Raw genomic sequence first — 26,084 nt, 5'->3', positions numbered from 1 at the left:
AAAAGGGCAGTTCGATCGTTAAGCGTTTCCAGGCACCCGCTTTAACCACCAAGAGTAATTGCGGATTTCCAGCTATTTCCCGTTAAACTTGATCTTTCCATTTTTGTAGGCTAATGAACAGGCTGCCTAAGAAGGCATTCGTCTTTATCAAGAGGATGCTTTTTGCCTCAGATCTGTTCTCTCACAATGCCCCACCCTGTATCTAGTGTGTATTTAAGTGTGTACAAAGCCACTTTTGTCAGTTGGAGGAGGAGATTTGAGCCCACTAGTGAAGCTCGTGTTGCCCTTAATGCCTCAATAAAGGCCTTATTTGTTTCTCTCTTTTTACTCATGGGTTGAATTTTCCTGACCTTTTATTGTCTGGACTTATTTAACAATTTTAAACGGCGTACATAAATCAATTCGAGCAGCCTTTGTGTATGAGATGCACCATTTTAGCTGGCTCATGCCTCTGCTGCTGCGCCACGTTTCACCCAAGCCTTTCTTACAATCAAAACACAAATACATCTTCAATCTATTCTCCTCTTAATCAGCATCTCCATTCATACGTGAGGTGAATAAATGAATAAAATCTACACGTCTCCGTACAGCAGATTGTGCAGTCGTATCTTGGCTTGCCATTTTGTCTTTTTATTTCAAGCCCTGAGGATCTTTTGTTATCTCGCCCACACAGATTATTGATTGCACCTTTTTTTTTTTTTTTTACTATTATTTTATCTCTCTCACTGTATGTGTGAGTGTGTTCAAATAATTTTTACTTCTAGGTTTCTTTGCTGTACAAATGGAATCAATTGAATTGTAGGGGTCACAGCTTTCATTTAGATTCTCCTCTCTGTCTATTTCACTGGAAGAGCAGGTGGTCCAAATATTTTGTGCGTTCCACATGAACCAGTTCCTGACGGCTGTGCCTCTGGCTTGGCCGGACACTTCAACATACTAGCAGGGCTTTGCTCTGGGGAGGACTGTGAGCGATCGCCCTTTGACTGTTGTTCTAACGATAACCTCAGCGTGTTTTACTCTTCTCGTGTGCTGCGAGAGGTGAAAAGAAGCAGCTGTGACTTACAGCTGGAGATAGATACCTTGTGAAATTGGAGAAAATGATAGAAACTATGAAGTGAATCGAAAACCCACACATATGCAGAGTACAGCTGTCATGATTTGAAAAAGCAGAGAAGACAAGAGTGCTCTCTAAGCTGATGCAGGCGATGAAGTAGAGAACCCAAAAGTAAATGAAACTCCCATAAAAAAACACAGTTAGACAAAGCTTTGGTCATAATGTAGTCCATTTATTCTGACTTGAGCTATGCTGCTGCTTCTCATTTTAGAGGTCATGATAGATAGTGAGCTCTGTTAGAGTTTCGAGGTAATGCTGAGACCAAACCCACACGCAAAAGACCAACTTTCAGCACCTCAAATAACAACTGCCAAACACATTTAGGCATTTCAATTCACTTGGCTTTTAAACGTTACAACAAAGCTTGTTTTAATGTGTATTTAAATGCTCATAATGGCTTCCCTGTAGTATACATCAGACTGCTGAGAAGTGTCGACTGTGCTGTGTATGGAGAGTGACTTGTTGAAGCTGAGAGCAGTGACACAAAACAGTTTCAGTGTCCACATGCGCCACTTTTAAACACTTTGTGCACCGTCTTACAAGCACAGCATTTTAAAATGCTGATGTCATAATTCCCACCCCTTCTTGACTCTGATTGGTTTGTGAGGAAGAAGTGACGTTACATAAATTGTAAAAGCTGAACGATGAGGGTGTTTTTACACTCGGAGCAATAAGCATTGATCACATTGAGCTTCATAGGATTTGCATAGAAAACTACTCTGTGGATTAAAGCCTTAAATCACTGCTTTAATAGACAGGTAATGAAGACAGATAATTAGTAAACACTAGTCTCAAACACCTTCTACAGATATGATGATGTATGAGCATGTATTTACCTGAACGCTAGATTAACTGACACATCTGTATCAGCATCTTCAGCGCATGACAACCGATCCAAGTACTCAAGTGATGTTGATGTTAGCAACTATTGCTATTTCTAACTTTGTCTCCTGCTAGCAGCATCTGGGGTTGAAGTGCTGAAAACTGCAGCTCCTCTGGTGGCCACTTGAGGCTGACGCCAAAAGTGTAGAGTCCCCGTAGGCTCCTATGTCAAAATGCCCAATTTCACAGATATGAAATTAACATGTTCACAGCACAGCACACCCCTTCATATCAACTGTCCAGGTAAAGTTTGGCCTCTAACTGACAGATGTGTTATTGCTGTCTGCTCGGTCTCACAGCTAGACTAATTCCAGTCATTGAACTGGACCTCCTGTTTGCAGTGTTAGTGCTTTTGGGAGTTATTTTAATGAAACTATCTGAAAAATATTGCAGACTGCTGTGCGGTATAGCCCTTCCAGCACTAATTAGCACTGATAACCGTCTGGTTTAAAGTTGATTACTCCTGGATCCAAAAGAACAACCTAGCAACAATCTAAATGCTAATAAAAAATAAACCCAAAAATCAAGGGGCTCTTTTACATAAAGTCTATAGACTCCTTGTGGGTACTTCATGCCTGATCAGTTTTACTGACAGAGACTGAGGTTAATAGTATCCAGCATATTGCTGCCATAGCTTACTATTACTTTGTGTGGCAAAAAGCTGATTTGGAGGAGCTATTTCAGTCACAGAATATTAAAGAAAATTAAAGTAAAGTAAAGTAAGAGTAAAGTCATAATTGATTAAATTTTTTTCATTAGAGAACTTTTTTTTAATAACAGTGGACTGTGCTTCTAATTGCTTCTATTCAGTGTTTGGACTTTCCAAGGTTGCTCATGCAGCCCAAACAACAAATAATTACCACTGAAACCTTGAAGTCAGCATTATTACCTGGACATGGGAGGACACAGCTCTCTTTCAGTCTGATCTGCTTGTCTCCATCGACAGCCACCTCCAGGCTGCTGCACAGCTCCTCGTCCACCAGGCTGCCCTCGCCATCGCTGGAGCCGTCCGACACGAAGCAGGACAGGTTCCTGAAGCGCATGCCGTGTCCACAAACCACATTCTGACAGGACATAAACACCACAGAAGAAGACAGAAGGTGATGAGTTAACACAGTGAGGGAAGGGGGTGTCACACAAACCTGCAGCAATCTGATGGCAGTTTAATAATCCTAGTAAATTCAACTTCTGCCATTTGAATTGATGGAAAGATCAACTAAAGTCAAACAAATACAAAAAGTGTTTATGCGTCTCAAACATTTTAAGAGAAGAGTAAAAAGCATCGCTGAGCTGAGCTGTAGGATGAAAAGCTGCAGGCATTAAGCTGCACACCTCCAGCTTCTCAGCAAGGCAGCATACCTGACCTGGAAATGTATTGTTGCTTAGAACAGAATATGTTCTATATATTTGCAATATGTACAGCGGTTTGTATTTTTACAGAAACAAAAGAGCACAAATACAAACATGGATGAGTTAAACCTCTACTTTTTAAGCTGTCATTCGTCTGGAAATTGTGTGAACTGTAACAAATGATTAAAGGGGACCATTTTCCACACTCGGATAAAGGCAGAAAATTAAGGTCAGGGATAGCATCTCATGCAGGACTGCACATGTAGACCACTTGTTAAAGTGCCCTTGTGGATTTTATTATGTGGGTAAGACTGGTAGGGCGTTGAAAACACAAAAGCAGTATTGGAAATAACCTTCTATTGGCAGGCGGGCAGTACAGAGTGTCTGCTGTTCTTGTTTTGACGTTATTGGGACACTAAAGAGTGGAAGGGATGGAGAAAAAATCCTGGTGGATTAAATGAAGAATTGTTATTGTCCTGTTTTGTTTTATGAGTAGAGATCTATTAAAATGTATTTTAATAGATAAAAGTATAAGGAAGATAAGCTTCCCCATATATTTTCAGTCTCTTTCCCGTGTGGGAGTTAAATTGTCCTTTATATTTGTTCATGAAAGAACAAAATATCTCACAGGATCATTCTATCTGATACATTTTCTGCTAATATTTGCATTTGCTTAGTTAGGTAATATCATTTGGGAGCAGTGTTGGTCAAGTTACTTGAAAAAAGTAATCAGTAACTAATTACTGATTACTCCCCCAAAAAAGTAATCCCGTTACTTTACTGATTACTTATTTTCAAAAGTAATTAATTACTTAGTTACTTAGTTACTTAGTTACTTTTTAAAAACACGATTTACAACCTGAAGAGGTGATAAAGTGATAGATCTTTCAGCCCAATTCTACTTTTTCTACATAATCCATCATACAAAATGTAATCAAATGGAAAAGTCTCTTTTTAAAACTTGTTTTTATCAGTTTTAATCTTTTAACTTTATGCATCAAGCAAAACATTTAATTATATGCAACATTCTCTGACTTGAATAAATTAGTTTAACATTTAAACCTATTTTCTACACATTCCAGCACATAAAATAAAATATTTTTTGTGTTTTCACTCACTCTTTCAAACAGATGCAAGTAAAACACAGCAGAAAATAAATAAAGTCAAAGACTCAGCGGTCCTTTTGCTCTATTTTCACCTGTAAAGCAGGAGCAGGGTAGGCGGAGGGTTACCCTGGTGTAGGTGTGCTGCGGTCAGTTGAAGAATCCGCGCGAGTGTCTCTGTGAGTTTCCCATTACGTCGTAGCTACTCGGTGCTTGCTCGGAAGTTTAGGGGTTTTTTTCGCTGTAAAAAGAAGTTTTCTTCCCACGCACGATGGACGCTAATGTTTTTGTCACTTTTTATGGAATCAAACTCAAAGTAAGGTCAGTACTTCCACACTTTAAACGCTGCACGCTCATACTCTCTCCCGCACTCGATATATTATCCATTGTTGATCTGCACACAGCTGCTGTCACCAACGTCGCACTTGCTTACGTCACTGTCATGAGACATTCTCGCAAAAAAAATCACGGTTTTAGTAACGCAGTAACGCAGCGTTCCTACGGGAAAGTAACGGTAATCTAATTACCGATTTTGCAATAGTAATCCCTTACTTTACTCGTTACTTGAAAAAAGTAATCAGATTACAGTAACGCGTTACTTGCGTTACTGCCCATCTCTGTTTGGGAGTCCTCCAGGCTGGGTCCTGATTGGAGTTTGATAAGAGGTTACCACCCACAGGATGGTTTGCCTTTTTCTGAAGTGAATGCAGAGTGCATTTAATAAAATGTCGACTGTCTCTGCCTCTCACTCTCACACAGCCGAGGAAGGCAGAGGTTATAAGCACTTCCTTTTTGATCAACTTAAGTGAGGGGCAGCAAAGGATGTTAGTAACAGATGACATTACCTGTCTCTGTGTGTCCCCATAAAACCACATTTACTCTTGAAAAGTTTTGCTTTATGTCATAAAGTATTGCACTGGATGCTTTTAATAATCTGACCCGGTGCCACACGATGCAAAATTGAGTGTACAGGCTGCCAAATTTCTTGGCAAAGGTATTAGTTTACAGTAATGCATCAGCATTAAAGATGCATTAGATTGATTTTTTTTTTTTACTGTCCATCTCTCAAAATAACCGTATGAGTGGGGAAATGATGAGCTTGTTCATCAATACTAAAGACTCCATTATTTTTTATCAGGTTCTTAGACTTCACCCTCCTGAAATCCACCTTCTGGCTCAAACTGTTTTAGAGTATTGATCTCAGCTGTGCCTGAGCTCCATTTCTTGTAGCTGACAGAGGTCGATACAATTATTAATGTTTAATGTACCTGGATTATGGTATAACTTTTATATGTATTGACATACCTCTACCCGACACTCAGACCAGGGGCTGTACTGCCAACGGTAGCAGGGTCGGACAGGACAGGGTTTCCACTGCTCCATCTGAGAAGGGCACGGTCGGCCATCGCCCTGAGAAGCCTGAACCACCGACCGCTGTCGCCACATCTTACCTGGAGAGTAAAAAAGAAAAAAAAAGGTTAAATTTATCTCTGGTTTTCTGTGGATCTCTCATTAGACTTTTATATAAGCAGGATTTTGTTACTTGTTGATCTAGTGGAAATAGGTTAGTGTCGCAGAACTGTCTTTATTGAGTGAATGTCTGTCTTTTTGTTCCGTCATTTTTTCCTAGAGCATCTCCACACCCATAAGCACGTTCAATTCATGATTTTTTTAAGACTTTCTCCACTTCAAAATGTGTTCCCTACTGTGAAAGGAAACAAGATTATCATTAGCAACTTAAAGAAGTCCAGACGCTTTTCTTTGCAAGCTCCTTTGACTACGATGACCTGGATGACTGAGAACCTTCACAGCCGAGATTATCATTGTTATCCTGAATGGAAAATGAAACCCCTACGGCATACAGTGCAGTTTTTCCTTCTAAAGATGTCCAAGTAATGAGCTTAAATCACCAGGAGTAACGATATTGTTCCAGCCATTCGGTGTTAATGTTGTGCGCTGACGTTATGCAGAGTTTTGCAGACCATTGTCTAAATGTTGCTGCTGTGTACTGTCACCAGGGGGCAGTCCCAAAATTATATGGAACCACCTTTCATGTGGGTTACTCTTGCTTGTGTTTGTGCTGTTGTCGTTCCTTTAGCGCAGAAAACTATTCACTCTTGATTTTTGGAAGACTTGACAAAGTCAGTGCAGTAGCATAATCTTCTCAGTTTTACAACTGTCATGAACCAATGTTTGTGTTCTGGTTTGCATCACTGAAGGCAGGTATGTTTGACCGTGCGTCCACTAATGGTGCACATTGCAAACACTGCTGTCACATTCTCCTATTTCTCTAAGCAGCCCAGGGCCTACTACACATGCTGCAGTGGTGGGCTAACTGGGGTTGGGGTGGCAGTCAGCCTGATTGGGGCAGGACATCCACTGGACCCTTTCCTTCTGGGAAAAACAAAGTTCCTGTCCCTTTACTGTTTTGCTTGACATTGTTTCCCCCTTGAAATGTTTTCAGCAGCAGACAGTATAGGGAAAGTGAGGCTTATAGGGAACCAATCCAAAGTTTAACAATGTCAATAGTATAAAGACGCTACATTGTGAAGTAAAGATTTACTTCATATGAGAAGTTGAAGCAAAGAAAGTCACTTTTACTTGTTTAAGTAGAACTGAAGTAGAACAACAGGTTCCTGTGTTGAAAACTCTCCACCCCAGCACTGAAATCTGAGCATTTTGTTTTACCAGCATGAGAGAAAATTAATATCAGGAGGGGTTTTTTTTTTTCTTCAAAGCCTCTGGAGCTCTTGGTTTCTTGATAAAATAATACAATTAATGCAAAGTTCAAAGAGACTTTTTCCCCCCTGAACAATAAGCTAAACACAGAAACACATGCAGTGACCATTGTGGTGTGCCACACAGCAGTCATCCATTCCTTCTATAAACAGCTCATTTAAATTCATGTGTATGCGTTTGTTTTGAATGTATTAAATTAATCCTACGGCGCACAATAGCACTTCACTTAACAGAGCAGGAGTTTCTAAATGGCATGAAATACTGCACCTTTTTTCCCTTTACCATCTTGATTGGTTCTTGGTCAACTTGAGTAAAAAGGCTTTTATTCCACATCAATCAGAAAAACCTCTTTAAATAAATCCAATTCATCGCAGAACCCCGGAGACCATTTGATTTAAGTGCAGAATTGATGCTATGAATTAACTGAAAGACTCGACATAGAAGCCCTTCACACACGTTTCTAAAAGCAACCTTCCTGTCTACCTGCTTTAAACTGCCCACTCTCAACTCTCACAGCCCTCCATTTGTTGCATATTCTACTTACATTTTCACACTGACAATCCAGCAAAGTGCTCACCTCAAAATCCACCTTTACCAACCTACATTGGCTTTCAACACATAAAACAACCAGCGTTCCCACACATTGACACGCAAACTGTACAATTTCATATCCCACTCCAATAAAAAAAAAAAAACTTCCCCCACACATACACAGAAAAAACGCACATCAAATAAGGTCCCCGCCTTTGCCCTTTTTTATTTTTTGTAAAAAAAACCTTTTTTTATCTTATTCCTTTTGATTTACCAACTATTGCTGTAGCGCCCTTTCTTCAAAGGGCTCCCTCGGCCCTGAGGAGCAGGAACATATAATGGGACAGAATCAATTGTGTGAACTCCTGGAACAACAACTAGGCAACAGGACGACAAATTTTCTATGGTCATTTGGAAAGACTATAACACAGTAACTTTGACTTAAATAAAGACTCCCTCTGCTTTGTTTGTGGGAGTTTTTCTAGCTAGCTACATTTGGAAATGTCTGAGATGCGTGTCTCCCAAATACACGCTTTGGTACCATGTGTACATAACATGTATGTAGCCCACAGTAAGAAACAGAAGTAGAAACTTTTTGTAGGAATTAGTAATTTGGTTTTTGTTATTTATTTATCGTTAGTTTCTGACCTGGATGGATAATTTAATTTTTAATCAATAGAATTTTTTGTCCCGCCTTTAACTGTTCCCATTTTGGTTACACTGGTAAGGCTGCTTAGTCCCACATCAGCATGCATGTGAAATAACTCTGACCTTGCTCCTAGGTCAGGTTTCTTTTGTAGTTGGAGATTTAAAAAAACCCCCCAAATTAAACAAACTGAGAGTCCACAGACCTTCTGGAAATCCATAGAAGTACGCTGATCTTTTATTACAATGGGTGTCGAGCCACAGCTCATATGGAACTCAATCTAATTCCCTAAATTGTGGTAGGACAGACTGTGCAAAACATCCATCCTTTGTTTGGCTAATTTCACACTAATAAACTGCCCAGATAAGCCAGCAGGCGTGAACTGGATAGCACTGACATTTAAAAGACCCTGGTCTGACTTTATTTTACTTTCTTGGTCTCTGTGCATGCACATCATTTTGATTATTGTTGTTGGTTGTGATACAAAGCACAACATTTTAATACAACCAGAACATTGTTCCATCATTTCTGCAGATGTGTCTTCATTGTGGTTACCCATCCTCCTTTTGCAGTTTGGCATCCTCTAGTATTTTTGTTACACACTGGTTACATATAGTTACACTTGGGGACATTAAACATGGCCAGTTTCAAAGGTCAGTGTTTCTACAAGTAATTCCCTGTTTCAGACTCTGTACATCAGTGAGCATACATTTCCTTCACATGGTCATCTCATAAACACTTCTTCTCTTCTGTTTGTGGGAGCCAGTAAATCATAAGAAAGGGAGGAGGAGAAGCTTAAATGGCTTGTTTCAGATGACGTGTGAGGGCCTAGTATCAGATAAATAAGGAATATCTCAAACTCTGCAAGAAAAAAAAATCCTCTCCTACAGTTACATTTTTTTAAATGCACCACACACATGTACACAATTGACCACACTCCAATATGTGGTCACACCAGCTGTGGGAACAATGAGTTTTTAGACTACACCTATCAATAAACTTGGCCCACGTTTTGATTTCAAATGCACACCTGTAAAGTTTGGTAAAGCTGCCAAGAGTTTACATAAAACTGCATCCTGCACAGACAGACACACAGATGGATGGGTAGACATAGTACTAAGTACTAAAAACTGCTTGTTTGGCAGTTCTTGCTACAGTAAAGACGGACTAAGGAGGTAAAAACAATAATAGCTCTGTTATCACAGTTGGATCTTGTTTTTTCAACAGATAAATGGTAAATATAGATAAAGCAACAGGAATGTAAGGTGGTTGGAAATGGTCATTATTTTTTATTTGATAGGACAGTGTAGCACAGACAGAAAAGTGAGGGGAGAGAGCATGAGTGACAGACAACAAATGGGATACATGGTACCTGGGCCACCTGCTCTACCAGGTGAATTACAAGTGTGCGTCAGGAGCCTGTGTTTCACCTGTTTTAGCTTTAGTCGTCTGTTGCAAATTCAAGAATCTATGTTTGGCCATTTGCCATTAAGACTGAAGTGCAACTTTACAATCTGGCATCCTCTTTTATAACACGTCTTAAAACATTTATAGACCATCTTAAACGTATATGTGCTTCATTATTTTGCCTGAACTTATTTATCTCGTTTACTTGTTTATGTTGGCATTTGCCTTTACTCCAGTGTAATCTCATTATTGCACTTGAAAAGAGCAATGGAAGTAAATCAGTAAGATTAATGTGCAATTAATGATGAAAAGGAGGCGCAGTGTTTAGAAAAGTTGTCTTGTTCGTGAAAGGTTACCGATTTCATACTCCTGGATTTTGATGGCACTGGAAGCTGCTCGGGACAAAAACGTGTGTGTGAAATTCTCACCTTCTAGACCACAGGTCTGTGAACACTCTGACCAGGCCGACCACTCCAACAGCTGACAGTTGACAGGACACTCGACCACACAGGAGATGTTCATCTGCCACTTCTTCTCCAAATTCATCTGCAGCACATGTTTCAAACAGCACATCATCAAATCATTCACATAACAGACAACCAATCATTACGCTGCAAACTCAATCTGCTATGGTCAGACACTGACTTGACCTCTCAGTACTGCAACTCCCAGAAGTCTCTGTTCTGGCAAAGGGCAGGTTTCCGGCCAGCTGAATTGGATTATAAAGGCTGCTGTGAAAACCATCCTGACACAGTGTGTTTTTGTGAATGAGCCAGATGATGAAGTGGGCCAAGGGTTAAATAGCTGTGGGGAAGGCTCTGCCACAGCCCGCCGGCTACAATTACATGGAGTTGACACATTATGAATGAATAAAACGCCCAGCCAGAAGCAACGACAACAATCTCTGCATGGGAATATTCTTAAATATTTCATGTTGCTTCGGGCTGAATAGTACTGGAACGGTGCGATAATATATTTTAATGAGTTATGTGATCACGTCATTAAGAAAAGAAATTAGAGTGTCAAACAAAGAAAGTAAAATTGGATTCTTCCAAGAAACAAAAAGGGAAGGTCCAAAAGCAAACACCTGAAGGATTTTCCAGTCTCACCTCTTCACAGAATTTTATATCCACCGATTTGCCATCGCTGCGAACGCAGTCAAGCATCCGGGTTTTGATGCCGCCGCCACAGACAGCGTTTGGACTCAGCTGACACGTACTCCAGTCTGAAGAGAAACAAAACATATTCACAATTTTACTAGTTTTAACATTAAAATTATTAACACAAATATTGAGAATCACCGCTGAAGACGGCACTGCTGTTTGTGCCTACGAACAGCAATTTGCCATGACCCCCTTTGAAGAAGTCACCTTATACCCAGTGGCATACCTCTTCCTAGTGTTTGGAATGCCCAGTGGCAGTCCTGTTATATAAATACCACCTGCAACGTAAGCTGGATTTTTTTGCATTGTCAAAAGGAGGATCTTCAACTTGAAATTCAGAAGTTAAATCTGCCAAGAAAGGCAGGCGAGAAGAAGCCAAAAGCCAAAAAACTTTCTTGTAAAGACAAGCTGTGAGCTGCCATGTTGGTTCATGTCAAGAAGTTGGCTCCAAAGGGTCCTCTTTAGACAGTTCAGGGTGTTAGGAGTGAAGCTCGAAAATGACAGTCTAGTCCTGGAAGAGAAATTTGTATGTGCAACAGTGAGAATGCAGAAGTGCTACAGGATACTCCTGATCTGATGGCTGTTGATGGTTTGTTCATGGTGAACGGTTACATTTGGGCCAGCTGAATAGCATGCTTGGAGTATTCGACACAATGCAGATTCTAAGGATGGTAGTGATTCTAACACAGGTCCTGATGTTTGTTTATACAACTTCATTTTCAATGCTGACTCCAGGCACATTTTTTTCTGTGCTGCAGCAACAGCCTGGGAACTTCTTGTACTTTGTAGTGATGCCCAGCACGATGTTTTTTTTAATACTACGAGGATTTATTTTTACACAGTACATGTAGCCTGAAACATAATCGGAAAGGTCGTATAGAGAAACAATCTCGCTTTGTTCCTTTTTCTTTATCACACTCACAAAATGGAAAATGTCAAGCTTTCGGAGCAACAATGGCTCTCTCACAGAAAATATAAATAACACCAGATAATAAGTTGAATAAATATGCAAAGACTTGGCATCTGCTGTGGTTTAAATAACTAATTTCAGTTTGTTTTCTGCAAATAACTGAAAATAAACACTGTTGAATAATCCAGCACAAAGACAGCACTGCAACGTTGCCCTGAACTTTATGAGTGCAACTCTACAAAAGGCTTACCAATAGCACTGGCAGTAAAACAAAGAGCTGTTCTAAAGCTTCAACAAACAAATCAAGCATGGCATCCAGATCTTTAAGGAAACTGTAAATAAGTTCTGAAATATGATCTGAATAGATATGATTTGCACTGAAAGCATTAAATGTGCTATTTAATTGAACTGAGACTGTGTTCTCCCAAATGTGTCAAAGTTGGATTATTCCATTATGCAAATTCTTTCTAAAGTTGATTACTTTTATTATAGCGTACCACATCAACTTGAATAGTTCAAATGAATTCTTGAGAAAGTCTTCATTTAAGACAAGTCCTCAATTTGTAATTTTCGCAACTTGGAGGCAGAAACGATCACAGATGCTGCGAATCAACAGTAGCATTTATTTGGAGTTATATTTGTTGACAAAACCACAATTTCTACAAATCATTTCAGCACAGTTTCATTTTACAAATGACTTAAAGAAAATTCTGGCTGTTTAGTTACTATACAGCTTTGGTACATTTGCCTGCTAGGTGCTAGCTCTGTGGTTCTGCAGCTTTTCAAAGGCTTTTTTGGCACCAAAAACAGCTGCTCAGTCTGCAAATAAAACCTTGATGTGAGTTCTCTGAGTGCACAAACACAGTTGGATGCTGGATACCAAAATAATGAGCTGAAAGATGCTAAATGCTCCGAATAACTGAGAGGAACTGCTAAGCTGGGTGATAAGGATCTGCGGGTTTGTGACAGAACACAGCGCTTACTTGATTAATGATTATTTAATATAGTTAATTCTATCTGTTCTAGATGAACACAGCATTCTGGATAAATTCCAGTCTGGTTTTCGTAGAGCACACTCTACTGAAACGGCACTTATTAGAGTCTCTCCAGTGACATCCTGATGAATTATGCAGGAGAATGCTCTGCCTTGCTGATGTTGGCCTTGACGCCTGCCTTTGATACTGTTTGTAACCTGGGTTTAAAAGATGCATAAATAGTAAAAGATAAGTGAAGTCTGAGAATATAAATATCAAAGAGTTCATTTATTTAAATTTTCTTGTTTATTAAAAAGGTAAAAGTTCATGTAAAATTATTAAAAACATGTTTGCATTGTTTAAAATAAGTTATCTTTCTTTTCTTGTGAATTGTTTGTGAGAACTGTAATTTCCTACGGGGATAAGGTCGGTGAAGGTAACACAGGGTGGAGAAGGAAAAGGGAAAAAGAGACGAGAGCGCGAGAAGAGGTGTGCGTGAGTTACACGGAGCATCTGGAGAAGTTAGCTTGTTTTTTATGTACTAAGAGTAAGTGTGTTTTGACTTTTCGGACAGATAAGTCACAGTGTCGGTAAGCTAGTGACATAACACGTAAAGTTTCAGCGTGAGTCTGCTGGACTGTGTGCTTTGTTTCTTGCGGCTGTGCACGCATTAAGTTAAAGTGAGGCTAACCCAGCCGTTCGCTAATAAGGACTACTGTAGGCTGCCGTTTCGCTATAGTTGTGGAACGTAACAAGCTGCAGAGGATCGTTACCGAACTGGTTAACGACGGACACACCCCAGATAGTCACTCTGAGTGCCCGCGTCACTCAGAGTACCTCTGGCAACGTGGGAAGCTAAAACAGGTAGCTTGTGGAGCACGTGGAGATCACGGACCTTCCTCATCTTTGTGCTACTGCATTCAGAGCGGAGTGTTTCTGACGGAGCTGAAGACAACTTGTTACCTGGATTAAGCTGGTAGGAATTGCACGTTTCACAAGGTACTGAGTTTATTTATTTATTTTTTGCTCGTTGAGTGAAGAACTTCCGGTTGGGAGATCGTTTTGGATTTATACTGGAGCAATACAGGCCTGCAACGTAGGGTTTATCTCTGCCGGCTTTAGGTTTAGTTTGGGACTATAATTGTTTTATCACTGGTGGTTTACACTGTATGTGTGGAGATTCTGTGTACAGTGGGTAAATTGCTGTGTGTGTTTTTGGTTTGCCTGAATACTGAAATCTGCCATTTTATTATTTTCTTGTTTTCATTGTTTGGTAAATTAAAGGAGGGTTGCAATGCTCTACTTTACATGGTGTATGACATGATTTACTGCACTATAGACACTAGTGTTAATTTTCGCGTGTAGTGCTACTGTTAAGGAATAAGCTTCATTGATCCCAGAAACAAAAGAGAAGTTAATTTAAAACATCGTACGAGAGTACACTAGAAAAAGAACCCAAAGCCCATTTATTTAATGGTATTGAGTAAATGAGGGCTACATAAAATGGAGGCACCGCTGGGATGTTTTTGGGTCTCATAGAAGTATTAAAGGAGCCACACGCTAAAAAAAAAAAAAAAATTAAAAGTTAACCTACAGTAGCTAGTTTACACTTCTTAGTATTTTTGGCTATTATGAGTATGGCAGACCACACCAGGCTCGCTGAAGAGGTGGTGTCGGGGTGAAGGTTTGGAGGAAGCTAAAGCACTCTTGGTTCTGGTTCCAGAAGAAGTGGAAATAGCCCAGATAGAAGAAACCTTGGAGACTATTAAGTGTCTAGGACGAGTCCGGGTTAGAGGGCGCTTGTTCCACACCCCCTTGAGCTGCCTAATGGTTCTCTGCGAGTGCAAACAAAGTATACCTAAAGATAATGCACCCAAGGAAGTGCTGGACCAGCACAGTGGTGAGAGATGGCCGATAGTGACTCTTAATGAATGTGCAGCTCGTGACGATTTTGCTGTGAAGTTGAAGAGTCTCTTAGACACTGAGGGTAGGACTATGGAAGACATACAAAGCTTATTTCGCAGCTTTGCTCCTCCGCAGCGCAGCTCTGATCCTTCCATAAACTCCACTGAGTCTGTCTTGCAAGCGGTTGGTGATTTTTTGGAGAAGGCACGTAAACCACAAGCTGAAGGTGGTTATCGGCGTTTGAGGCTGTTTTCAGGGAACTTACCAGTTCCCCCTAGTGAAGACCCCTTTGACCATTGGCTTGAGCAGGCATGGCTCATGGTAGAGGAAAGTGACTGTACAGACAAGGAGAAAAGGCGCAGGCTGATGGAAAGTTTAAAGGGGCCGGCGTTGGAGATTGCCAAATCGGTCCGTGAGTCAGACCCTGAGGCGGGCCCTGTTGAATACCTGGAAGCTTTGGAAAGCGCCTTTGGCAGTGCTGAGTCTGGGGATGATCTCTATTTTGCTTTCCGCTTAATGCAGCAACAATCAAGTGAAAAACTGTCTGATTTTCTGAGGCGTCTGGAGAGGGCCCTCAGTAAAGTTGTTCAGAGAGGAGGATTTCCAGCTTCTAGCAAAGACAAAGCTCGCCTAGAACAACTCCTGAGAGGGGCTGTTGTTTCCGATCTCATGCTAATTAATCTGCGCCTGAGAGAGAGAAAGTCCAAACCCCCAACTTTCCTCCAACTCTTAAGTGAGATTCGCACAGAGGAAGAGTATGAGGCATCAAGGAGGAAACTCAATACCTCAGTCCAGCATGTGCAGACAAAACCTTTAGGGACTGACAATACAGAAATACAAAGTCTCAAAGCTGAAGTTAAAGAGCTTAAGGCCAAGTTAGCCACCTGCATGACTAAGTCCCCTGATGTCAAAGAGAAAGGCCCGTCCTCAGTGCAGTCAAGTGAGCCCAGTGACACCAAGGAACTGGCTGCTTTGAAAAAACAAGTGAAAAGACTGCAGCAGAAAGTAGCCCAAGGAGATACTGTTCCGGACTCCTCTTTAAAACTGGCTACCATGGCAGCAGTAGAGGCTAACTCAAAGACAAGGACCCCTTACCAGAACAGAACGCCTTTGGATGAGCAGTTCTGTTACCGTTGTGGGGAAAAGGGACATTTTGTCGCAAAGTGTCAAAATCCTGAAAAGCAGAGCAAAGTTATTCGAAAGCTCATCCAAACTGTCAAGACACTGAAAGAAAGTTCAAGTACTTCAACAAGTAATGCCCCTGACACTGACTGTCATGTCAAGCAGGGTCTTCTGACTTCTCCCACCCCAGCTGGAATTCCGGAGGGACTGATTGGGCCCCCAAGTATTGTGCCACTTAAAGTGAATGGACAGCCCTGTAATGCCTTATTTGACAGTGGATCACAGGTCACCATAATATTCGAGTCCTGGTACAAAGCCCATCTGCCTTCCACCCCAGTGCATCCAGTCACCGGTCTCAACATTTGGGGTTTAAGTGAGTCCAATGTCAGTTACCCCTACCTTGGCTATGTTGTGGTAGATGTTGAGTACCCGGCTGAAGTGACTGGCACCAAACACACAGTACCTGTCCTTGCCCTGATCTGTCCAAGCCCAAAAGAAGAGCAGATTCCTGTCATTGTTGGCACTAACACCAGCCATGTCCGCAATTTGGTGCAGGAATGCAGAAAAGAGGGGCGTGACATAACCAAAAGCCTGGGCATCCAAATTCACAGGGAGTCGCTACCCACTTTCACAGACTCCATCACCCTAGGCTCTCAAGATGACCAGGTTGGCTGTGTGACTTGGCAGGGTTCAAATCCCTTGTCCTTACCCCCTGGAAAAGACTTGCAAATAACCTGCAAAGTTCATTTTCAGCAGACAGTTGGCAAAGAGATCTTGATGTTTGACTCTTCTCCCTTAGCTCCTCTGCCGGGTGATGTCCTGCTTCAACCCATGGTTGTGCCCGCCAATGCGGTACAAGTTAACAGCTTCAGGATCCTGGTGCAGAACCAGTCCGCCAGGGAAACCATTATCCCGGTTGGAACCGTCATGGGTCACCTTTATCGCACCGAAAGCGTCATCTCCATGCCAAACAAAGAACCAGAGACGACAGCATTTGACAGCAGCCAGATCGACTTTGGTGACTCTCCTGTGCCTGAAGAGTGGAAGGGCCGGCTTAGACAGAAACTAGCGGAACGCTCCCACGTCCTCTCAGTCCATGAATGGGACGTTGGCCTTGCAAAAGAGGTGGAGCACACCATCCGCCTGGCTGACACAAGACCTTTTCGGCAAAGATCACGTCGACTGGCACCTGCAGACATAGAGGATGTAAGAAAACATCTGCAAGAGTTACTCTGTGCCGGCATCATTAAAGAATCCCGTAGCCCCTATGCCTCACCAATTGTAATAGTTAGAAAGAAAAATCGCACCATACGGATGTGCATAGACTACAGGCTCCTTAACAGTCGGACCGTGCCAGACCAGTACACGACCCCCTGCATTGACGAAGCACTGGATTCTTTGTCTGGGAGCAAATGGTTCACAGTGCTGGATCTGCGTAGTGGATACTACCAGATTCCAATGGCAGAGGAAGATAAAGAGAAGACGGCGTTCATCTGTCCCCTAGGCTTTTTCCAATTTGAGAGAATGCCGCAGGGAATAACAGGAGCACCTGCGACTTTCCAGCGTCTAATGGAAAAAACAGTCGGAGACATGAACCTCCTCCAAGTCCTGGTTTACTTGGATGACCTGATTGTTTTCGGAAAGTCGCTGGAGGAACACGAAGAGCGGCTCATTAAAGTCCTAGATCGTCTTGGAGAAGCAGGACTAAAGATCTCCCTGGACAAATGCCAGTTTTGTCAGCCACAGGTGAAGTACCTCGGGCATATTGTGTCTGCCCAAGGTGTCTCTCCTGATCAGCAGAAGATTGAGGCTGTTACCACCTGGCCTCAGCCCCACGACCTAAAGACTCTGAGATCGTTCTTAGGTTTCTGCGGATACTATAGGCGATTCATTGCTAACTATGCTGCCATTGTGAGACCTCTCACTGAACTGACCAAAGGTTATGCTCCGACACAAAAGAGCAAGAAAAAGAGTCCAGACATCAACAAGTCCTACTTGAAAGAGTCAGAACCCTTTGGAGATCGGTGGGATGACGCCTGCAGCAAAGCCTTTCAGCAGATCATCCACTGCCTAACCCATGCACCGGTATTAGCCTTCGCTGATCCTACCAAGCCCTATGAGCTCCACGTGGACGCAAGCTTCAAAGGATTGGGGGCTGTCCTATACCAGCTACAAGAAGGGGACCTAAGGCCAGTTGCATTTGCCAGCAGGAAGTTAAGTCAGGCTGAGAAGAGGTACCCCATACATCAGCTGGAGTTCCTGTCATTAAAGTGGGCTGTGGTTGATCGCTTTCATGACTATCTGTATGGGGCGCGCTTTACAGTGCGAACAGATAATAACCCCTTGACTTATGTTCTGTCTACGGCAAAGCTCAATGCCGTGGGACACAGATGGTTAGCTGCTTTGTCCACGTATGACTTTGATGTCCATTACAGACCAGGCAAGCATAACATAGATGCAGACATCCTCTCCAGAAACTTTGACACTGATGCTGAATGGGAGACTATACCAGAGGCAGCTGTTAAATCCATCTGCAAAAGAGTACAATTTTCAGAAAGCCCAGGGTGTTCCACCAGATGTGTCGACCAAACCGGGGCTTCCCCGGAATGCATCCCTGACATCTATGCATTTCCTCTTACAATGGAGTTACAGTCACTGGAACACGTCTCAAAAGCTGATCTCGCTAAGGCACAGAAAGAGGATCCAGTCATTGGTCCAGCGGTCAAAGCTGTTCAACAGAATTTATGGACAGGCAACACACCGGAGCTGTCGCTCCTAAAAAGAGAGAAAGATAAACTGACCCTGCTGAGTGACGGTCTGCTCTATCGCATCACCAAACGTCACTCAGGGGAGGAGGTCCATCAGCTAGTCCTGCCAAAGGTGTATCATGATGTTGTGTTGAGATCAGTACACAATGACTCAGGACACCTCGGCATAGAGAGAACTCTGGATTTACTCCGTCGAAGGTTCTACTGGCCCAGAATGTTGCAAGACACTGAGGACCATATCAAAAGTTGTGGTGAATGCATAACACGCAAGACTCCTGCCCAGAGAGCCGCACCGCTTCACCAGATCTCCAGCAGTGGACCTATGGATCTGGTGTGCATTGACTTTCTCTCAATGGAGACGGATTCCAAGGGCATGAGAAATGTTTTAGTGGTCACAGATCACTTCACGCGCTACGCCCAGGCATTCCCGACCAAGAATCAGACGTCTCAAACAGTGGCCAAAATCCTAGTGGATAAGTTTTTCGTCCACTATGGTCTTCCGGCTCGTATCCATTCAGACCAGGGGCGAGACTTTGAGAGTCGTCTGATCAAAGACTTGTTGAAGAACATGGGGATACGGAAGTCGCGCACTACTCCGTATCATCCGCAAGGAGACCCTCAGCCAGAGAGGTTCAATCGAACGCTGCTTTCTATGTTGGGTACTCTAAGCACAGAAAAGAAACGTCAGTGGAGCCAGCATGTCCCTTATTTGGTCTATGCTTACAACAGTACAAAATGTGATGCAACTGGTTTTTCGCCATACTTCCTAATGTTTGGCCGTGAAGCCAGACTGCCAGTGGACTTGTGCTTTGGGACCACAATTGACAAAGCTGAGGAAAGTCATTCACGTTATGTGTCAAAGCTTAAAGAAGATCTCCGTCAAGCCTACAAGCTAGCATCCGAGACGGCAGACAAAGTCCATCAGAAGAACAAAAAGGGCTATGACAAGAGAGTTTGTTTCCAGTCTCTAGAGATAGGAGACAGAGTCCTACTAAAGAACTGGGGTCTCAAAGGGAAGCACAAGTTGCAAACAAGATGGAGTCCAATACCTTACCAAGTTGTTGGAAAAATGCCCAACCTTCCTGTCTACCAACTAAAGAAAGAGAATGGGAGTGGTCGTCTGAAAACAATCCACAGAGACCATATCCTTCCTATTGGCCAACATGTGAAATTGCCAATCCCTGAAGAAGGCAATAACTGTTGTGACAGACAAAAACCAAAGGGCAAGAAACCAAAGCAGGCCACAGTTGCGTCTGACCCTCAGCTGTCACAGGATTCTGATTCGTCCTCAGAAAGTGAATACTATGAGCCTCAGAGATACTACTACACTCAAGAAAGAGTGAGAGAAGCATTAAGACAGGCTCTTAGATCTCAAGCAGTGCCACAAGAGGATTATGCAGGAGACCAGGATGACGTCAGTGATGAAACGGATTCTGATCAGCGCAGTGAAAAGGAGGAACTGCCACTGGAGGATGAAGACGTTAATCGGGACAGTGAGACTGAGCCCGACCACATGGTGGATATTCAGGAGGAGTCTGACCAAAATGAAGAAGATGATCAAGATTCTGCCCCAGAACCTGATCTGGATCCCATAACAGCCCGGTCTGCCAAAACTCAGAAACCAAATACACACCGTAATTTGTTGGGTGACACTCCTAAACTAAGGCCTAAGAGACAGATTAAACCAGTAGTTCGTTTAACCTATGATGAGCCAGGAAAAGCTAAAGATCAGCCTATCACTATTATACATAGAGGGGTTGTTATCACTATAGGCAAAGACTAAGAGCCAGAGTATGTAAAAAGGTCATCCTACTTCCCAAGTTCTTGTAGTTCCTTGGTAGTCTGTTGAGGACACCAGACATTTAGTGGGGGGAGGGTGTAACCCGGGTTTAAAAGATGCATAAATAGTAAAAGATAAGTGAAGTCTGAGAATATAAATATCAAAGAGTTCATTTATTTAAATTTTCTTGTTTATTAAAAAGGTAAAAGTTCATGTAAAATTATTAAAAACATGTTTGCATTGTTTAAAATAAGTTATCTTTCTTTTCTTGTGAATTGTTTGTGAGAACTGTAATTTCCTACGGGGATAAGGTCGGTGAAGGTAACACAGGGTGGAGAAGGAAAAGGGAAAAAGAGACAAGAGCGCGAGAAGAGGTGTGCGTGAGTTACACGGAGCATCTGGAGAAGTTAGCTTGTTTTTTATGTACTAAGAGTAAGTGTGTTTTGACTTTTCGGACAGATAAGTCACAGTGTCGGTAAGCTAGTGACATAACACGTAAAGTTTCAGCGTGAGTCTGCTGGACTGTGTGCTTTGTTTCTTGCGGCTGTGCACGCATTAAGTTAAAGTGAGGCTAACCCAGCCGTTCGCTAATAAGGACTACTGTAGGCTGCCGTTTCGCTATAGTTGTGGAACGTAACAAGCTGCAGAGGATCGTTACCGAACTGGTTAACGACGGACACACCCCAGATAGTCACTCTGAGTGCCCGCGTCACTCAGAGTACCTCTGGCAACGTGGGAAGCTAAAACAGGTAGCTTGTGGAGCACGTGGAGATCACGGACCTTCCTCATCTTTGTGCTACTGCATTCAGAGCGGAGTGTTTCTGACGGAGCTGAAGACAACTTGTTACCTGGATTAAGCTGGTGGGAATTGCACGTTTCACAAGGTACTGAGTTTATTTATTTATTTTTTGCTCGTTGAGTGAAGAACTTCCGGTTGGGAGATCGTTTTGGATTTATACTGGAGCAATACAGGCCTGCAACGTAGGGTTTATCTCTGCCGGCTTTAGGTTTAGTTTGGGACTATAATTGTTTTATCACTGGTGGTTTACACTGTATGTGTGGAGATTCTGTGTACAGTGGGTAAATTGCTGTGTGTGTTTTTGGTTTGCCTGAATACTGAAATCTGCCATTTTATTATTTTCTTGTTTTCATTGTTTGGTAAATTAAAGGAGGGTTGCAATGCTCTACTTTACATGGTGTATGACATGATTTACTGCACTATAGACACTAGTGTTAATTTTCGCGTGTAGTGCTACTGTTAAGGAATAAGCTTCATTGATCCCAGAAACAAAAGAGAAGTTAATTTAAAACATCGTACGAGAGTACACTAGAAAAAGAACCCAAAGCCCATTTATTTAATGGTATTGAGTAAATGAGGGCTACATGTTGACCATCACATTTTGCTAGATAGGCTGAGACATTGGGTGGGTATATCAGGGTCTGCTTTGGACTGGTTGACATTTGCCAAACCTTCTATCAGGAACCTTGGTGTAACTTTTGACTCAGCTCTGACTTTGGACACTCATGCTAATTTATTGGTTCGCTCCTGTTTTTATCCTTTAAAAAATATTGCTAAGCTGAGTCCCATTGTTTCACACTCAGAACTAGAAATGGTCATCCATGCATTTGTCTCATCTCATTTGGATTATTGCAATTCTTTGTTCACTTGTTTAAGTAAAGCCTCTGTGGATCATTTGCAAGTTGTTTAGAACGCTGCCGCAAAGCTTCTGACCAAATCTTCTAAATACTCCCACGTTACACCCCTGCTGATCCAGTTGCACTGGCTCCCCATAAAATTCAGAACCAACTTCAAGATTTTGACTTTGACATTCAGGGCTCTGCATGGACAAGCACCAACCTATATCAGAGATCTTTTACATCATTACATCCCCAGCAGGTCCCTGAGGTCATGTGATCAGGGCTTGCTGGTCGTCTAGCATACGGGCTGAAAACGAAAGGTGATAGGGCGTTTGTAACTGTGGCCCCCAGACTCTGGAACTCCCTTCCTTTAAGCCTGAGATCTGTGGACTCAGGTTTTTAGCTGTTTTTTAAATGAAACCACTATCTTTTTAAACTTGCTTTTGGTTGATTTCTGTTTTTCTGTTTTAGCTTTTCTGTGAAGCACTTTGTGATTTCTGTCTTGAAAGGTGCTATACAAATAAAATTTTACTTACTTTACTTACTTAATTAATATAGTTATTAAATAGCAGCGTTCACTAATAAGCTATCACGTAAAAGGTAATCCTGGCATCAAGTGCACTGTGTTTTACAGCATTAAATGACCCTTACAATACAACTGTTATCTGCCTGCTTTGAGAGCACATAACTTTACCACATATCAAATATTTGCCAGCGTTCAGCAGGTTGCAGCTGTTGATTTTACCACCCTGAGTGTGAGCAGAGCTGGAAGGCAGGTGAGAGGGTGTCATGATTTAGATGAGAGCAAGAAGCGAAAAGAAGAGGAGGAAGCATTGAAGTCACAAGAAACCAGCCTTTCACAAGTGTTCTGCCTCTGTACTTGGATGTATTTTCAGTTCAAGCGGGATGATGTGGAGGGGACAAAACACAAGGAGACGCTGTTTAGAAGTGTTCGAATGCCTCAGCTGTCACAAAGTCTTTACACTTCAGAGAGAATAAATCCCAAACAGTGAGAGACAACCGTAGTCTGTCTTCGGCTTTTTATGGGGGAGCACACAAAAATGCATTGTCGCTTTATGTTGTCTCATTCCTCTCTGAAAGTTGCTTACCTTAAGCTTTTATACAGTACGCTCATACACAGAGTCTCCCAGCAAGGACAAGAACAAGGATTTTTATATAAAACATCAATTAATTGGTAGAGTTTTTGATATGACGTATTGACACAATGCGACACGATCAAGTTAATTACTAACTCCACTGCTGACACACTAAAATTTCCCAGCCATCAGAGAGCAGAAACTACATAGACCTTTTAGGATACACATGCCAAGCATATAAATGAACCATTTTAAGCTGCCAGATGACTCAGCAGAGCAGTGCGCATGCCTTGTACTTGCCACACTGTAACTTTGACTTCAGCTCATTACCTTTGTGGCATTACATTCTTCGTCTCCTTCTGCCACCTCTTTAAAAATAATCAGTGTGGCTTTGTTGTATTTCTGGAGTCTTTATAGCTTCTGGCTGTTGAAGATGACTTTTAAAAACAGATGCCTGCAAAGAGGTCATTTAAGATTTCTAACATCTCACTTATATCCAATAAATATGGACCCCCTGGGCGACCGTGGCTCAGGGGGTTGGGAATCGCATCTGTAACCAGAAGGTCGCCGGTTCGATCCCTGGGCTCTCTGTCCTGGTCGTTCTGTCCTTGGGCAAGACACTTTACCCTACTTGCCTACTGGTGTTGGCCAGAGGGGCCGATGGCGTGATATGGCAGCCTCGCTTCTGTCAGTCTGCCCCAGGGCAGCTGTGGCTACAACTGTAGCTGCCTCCACCAGTGAATGAATAGTGGTATTGTAAAGCGCTTTGGGTGCCTTGAAAAGCGCTGTATAAATCCAATCCATTATTATTAAATCTGGCTGCCATTAGTGTCTTTTTATGGCGGAATTGCGTTGTGTGGCCATTTGGTCTGATTTGAGTCGCCTCCTTTGAAAAATAAGCAGAATTTAAAAGCTGAATATGAACAGAAAAATCCAAAGATTTAGGAAGCAGAACTTGGCACCCTGAGAAAATAATTTCTGTGAAGGGAAAAAGCAGCATTTTATTCCAGACTTGGGGTTTCACTGCCTTTAAACAACCACAGTGCTGCTTAAAAAAAAGAAGAAGTAAAAGAAAAAAACTTGCAACAACGGGGAGGCTGAGGTATCACTCACGAAGAGCGCCGTGCGATGAGCGGCTGTTTTTAGCTGCAGTGAGCTCGTTTGCAAGCTCAACTCGGGAAATTGTGTCTCCTTCTGCTGAGGAGCTTTGTGGCACTCTGGGGACTGGAAATAGGGAGATCGCAACAAGAAAGACTGACAGTAAGAGACAGAGAGAAAGGCAGCAAGGAAAGGAGAGAAACGTTGCAGGAAGGAGCAGCTTGGATGATCTCTGCATCAACAATGGAAAAAGAATACCCAATAATAATTTCTGCTCATATATTAAGTACATATACCCCAGGATACCTGCATGCCACTGTGAACTCAGCAGTTGGGATAATATGTCACCTCTTCCAAAGAGCAGAGGGAGCAGGAGGGTGGGCTTCCAAACTAAGTGAGTGCCAAACTCTGCTTTTATTCGCTTCTATTGAAATTGTTTCTTACAGTTTCCAAAATGAAACATTAATGCATAACCTCAGTGACATGTGAGGTGGAGCTGTGATGTCCCGAGGATTCGAGGGGGAGGCTCGGGTAGGCTGCCAGCTCAAATCTATTTTGGAAATCTTTCTGTTTACAGTTAATCAGAAATGTTTTCTGTTCTAAGCAGTCACACACAGAGGTGCCACTGAGCAAGGCATTTAACCACAGTGGCCTGCAGCCAACTGGTTTACTTGTACTCTTCCAGGCTTTAATGGTTGTAGCTGCAGAGAAATCAAACTTAATGTGTGCCTATTCAACCTCCCTGTGCAAACCGGCGCTAAAGAGATAAACAACCAACCAATAAATAGCCGGCTTTTAGAGACGAGCATTGTGAAGACCAGCTGTGAGCTGGACTCAAAACAGTCCTATTAACGTTACATTGCCATTATACAAGGTTTTGATAACACCCCGCATGGTCTGCAATTATCCTACTAGAATGAAACAAAAGCGATAAGGATAATGAAAAAAAGAAAATAGATGAGCTGTTTATTGATCGCTCATCCCGTGAGGGGCTCAATCTGAAATGGATGCTGCATTTTAAGGCTTACATTTAAGGGGCTGATTTTCATGTCACTGATTTGGTTCAGATTTGGTTCACATCACTGACAGCAGCCCAGAAATCACACAAGCAGCAGCAATGCTGCCATTTTCAGGAAATACGTGATGATGCAGACTGCCAGGGGGCCACAATCCCCGTGTTAATCATCCTCATCCACTCGGAAATGTAGTGAAATAACACAGACAAACCTAAAAAGTCCAGAATACTTCTTTTTACTTCTCACAGTAAGGACTTGATGATTAATAGCACATCTCTACTATTTTAAGGAACTCCTGCGTCACCATGCCACCACGCAGTTACATCACCATGGCGTTGTTAAACATTCACATATTAACTGAACATTAACACTGGTTAGATGTATCATCGCCACAGCAACTTCTGGTGTGAGACACCCAGGCCAAAATCCTGAACATGCATGAACATGAATTTTATTTATACAGCGCCAAATGACAACAACAGTTGCCTCTCAGCGCTTTATATTCTAAGGTAAAGACGCTAAAATAATACTAAGAAAACAGGGTAAACCCCAACAATCAGATGATCCCCTATGAGCAAATGTTTTGGCAACAGTGGGAAAAAAGAACATCAGGCTCAGGGAGGGGCAGCCATCTGCGTGAGGGGAGGAAGACACAGGAATTCACAAACCTGCTCTTTGTATGTGGCTTGGAAGGAGTCTAAATAAAAGATACGAAAAAAAACAGCTATTAGCAGTTTGTCTGGGCTAGCTTTTATAGTCTGGAAGGCTCAAGTGAGCCAGGACCTTCTCCAAGACAATGTGTGGAGCGTCCTGCTGTTCTGAGCCATAAAAACATATTGTA

At 42.3% G+C, this 26,084-nt stretch overlaps 1 protein-coding gene across 1 annotated transcript in view; it reads right to left on the bottom strand.

Moving 5' to 3' along the window:
• Nucleotides 1–26,084, bottom strand: part of thsd7ab (thrombospondin, type I, domain containing 7Ab) — a 226,762-nt gene that overhangs the window by 30,332 nt on the left and 170,346 nt on the right. The window contains exons 20-23 of the mRNA XM_085472186.1: nucleotides 10,882–10,997; nucleotides 10,201–10,318; nucleotides 5,755–5,900; nucleotides 2,886–3,060 (exon numbers count right to left, since the gene is read on the bottom strand). Of these exons, the coding sequence (XP_085328312.1) occupies nucleotides 2,886–3,060; nucleotides 5,755–5,900; nucleotides 10,201–10,318; nucleotides 10,882–10,997 (555 nt within the window). The remainder of the gene's footprint in view (nucleotides 1–2,885; nucleotides 3,061–5,754; nucleotides 5,901–10,200; nucleotides 10,319–10,881; nucleotides 10,998–26,084) is intronic.

This window comes from Copadichromis virginalis, linkage group LG11 (assembly GCF_057382275.1).
Source record: "Copadichromis virginalis isolate Kocher_CV1m ecotype Utaka linkage group LG11, C_Virginalis_male_GT1.1, whole genome shotgun sequence".
Taxonomy (NCBI): domain Eukaryota; kingdom Metazoa; phylum Chordata; class Actinopteri; order Cichliformes; family Cichlidae; genus Copadichromis; species Copadichromis virginalis.
The sequence above is the reverse complement of the archived record's forward strand: the minus strand, read 5'-3'. Positions and strand labels throughout refer to the sequence as shown.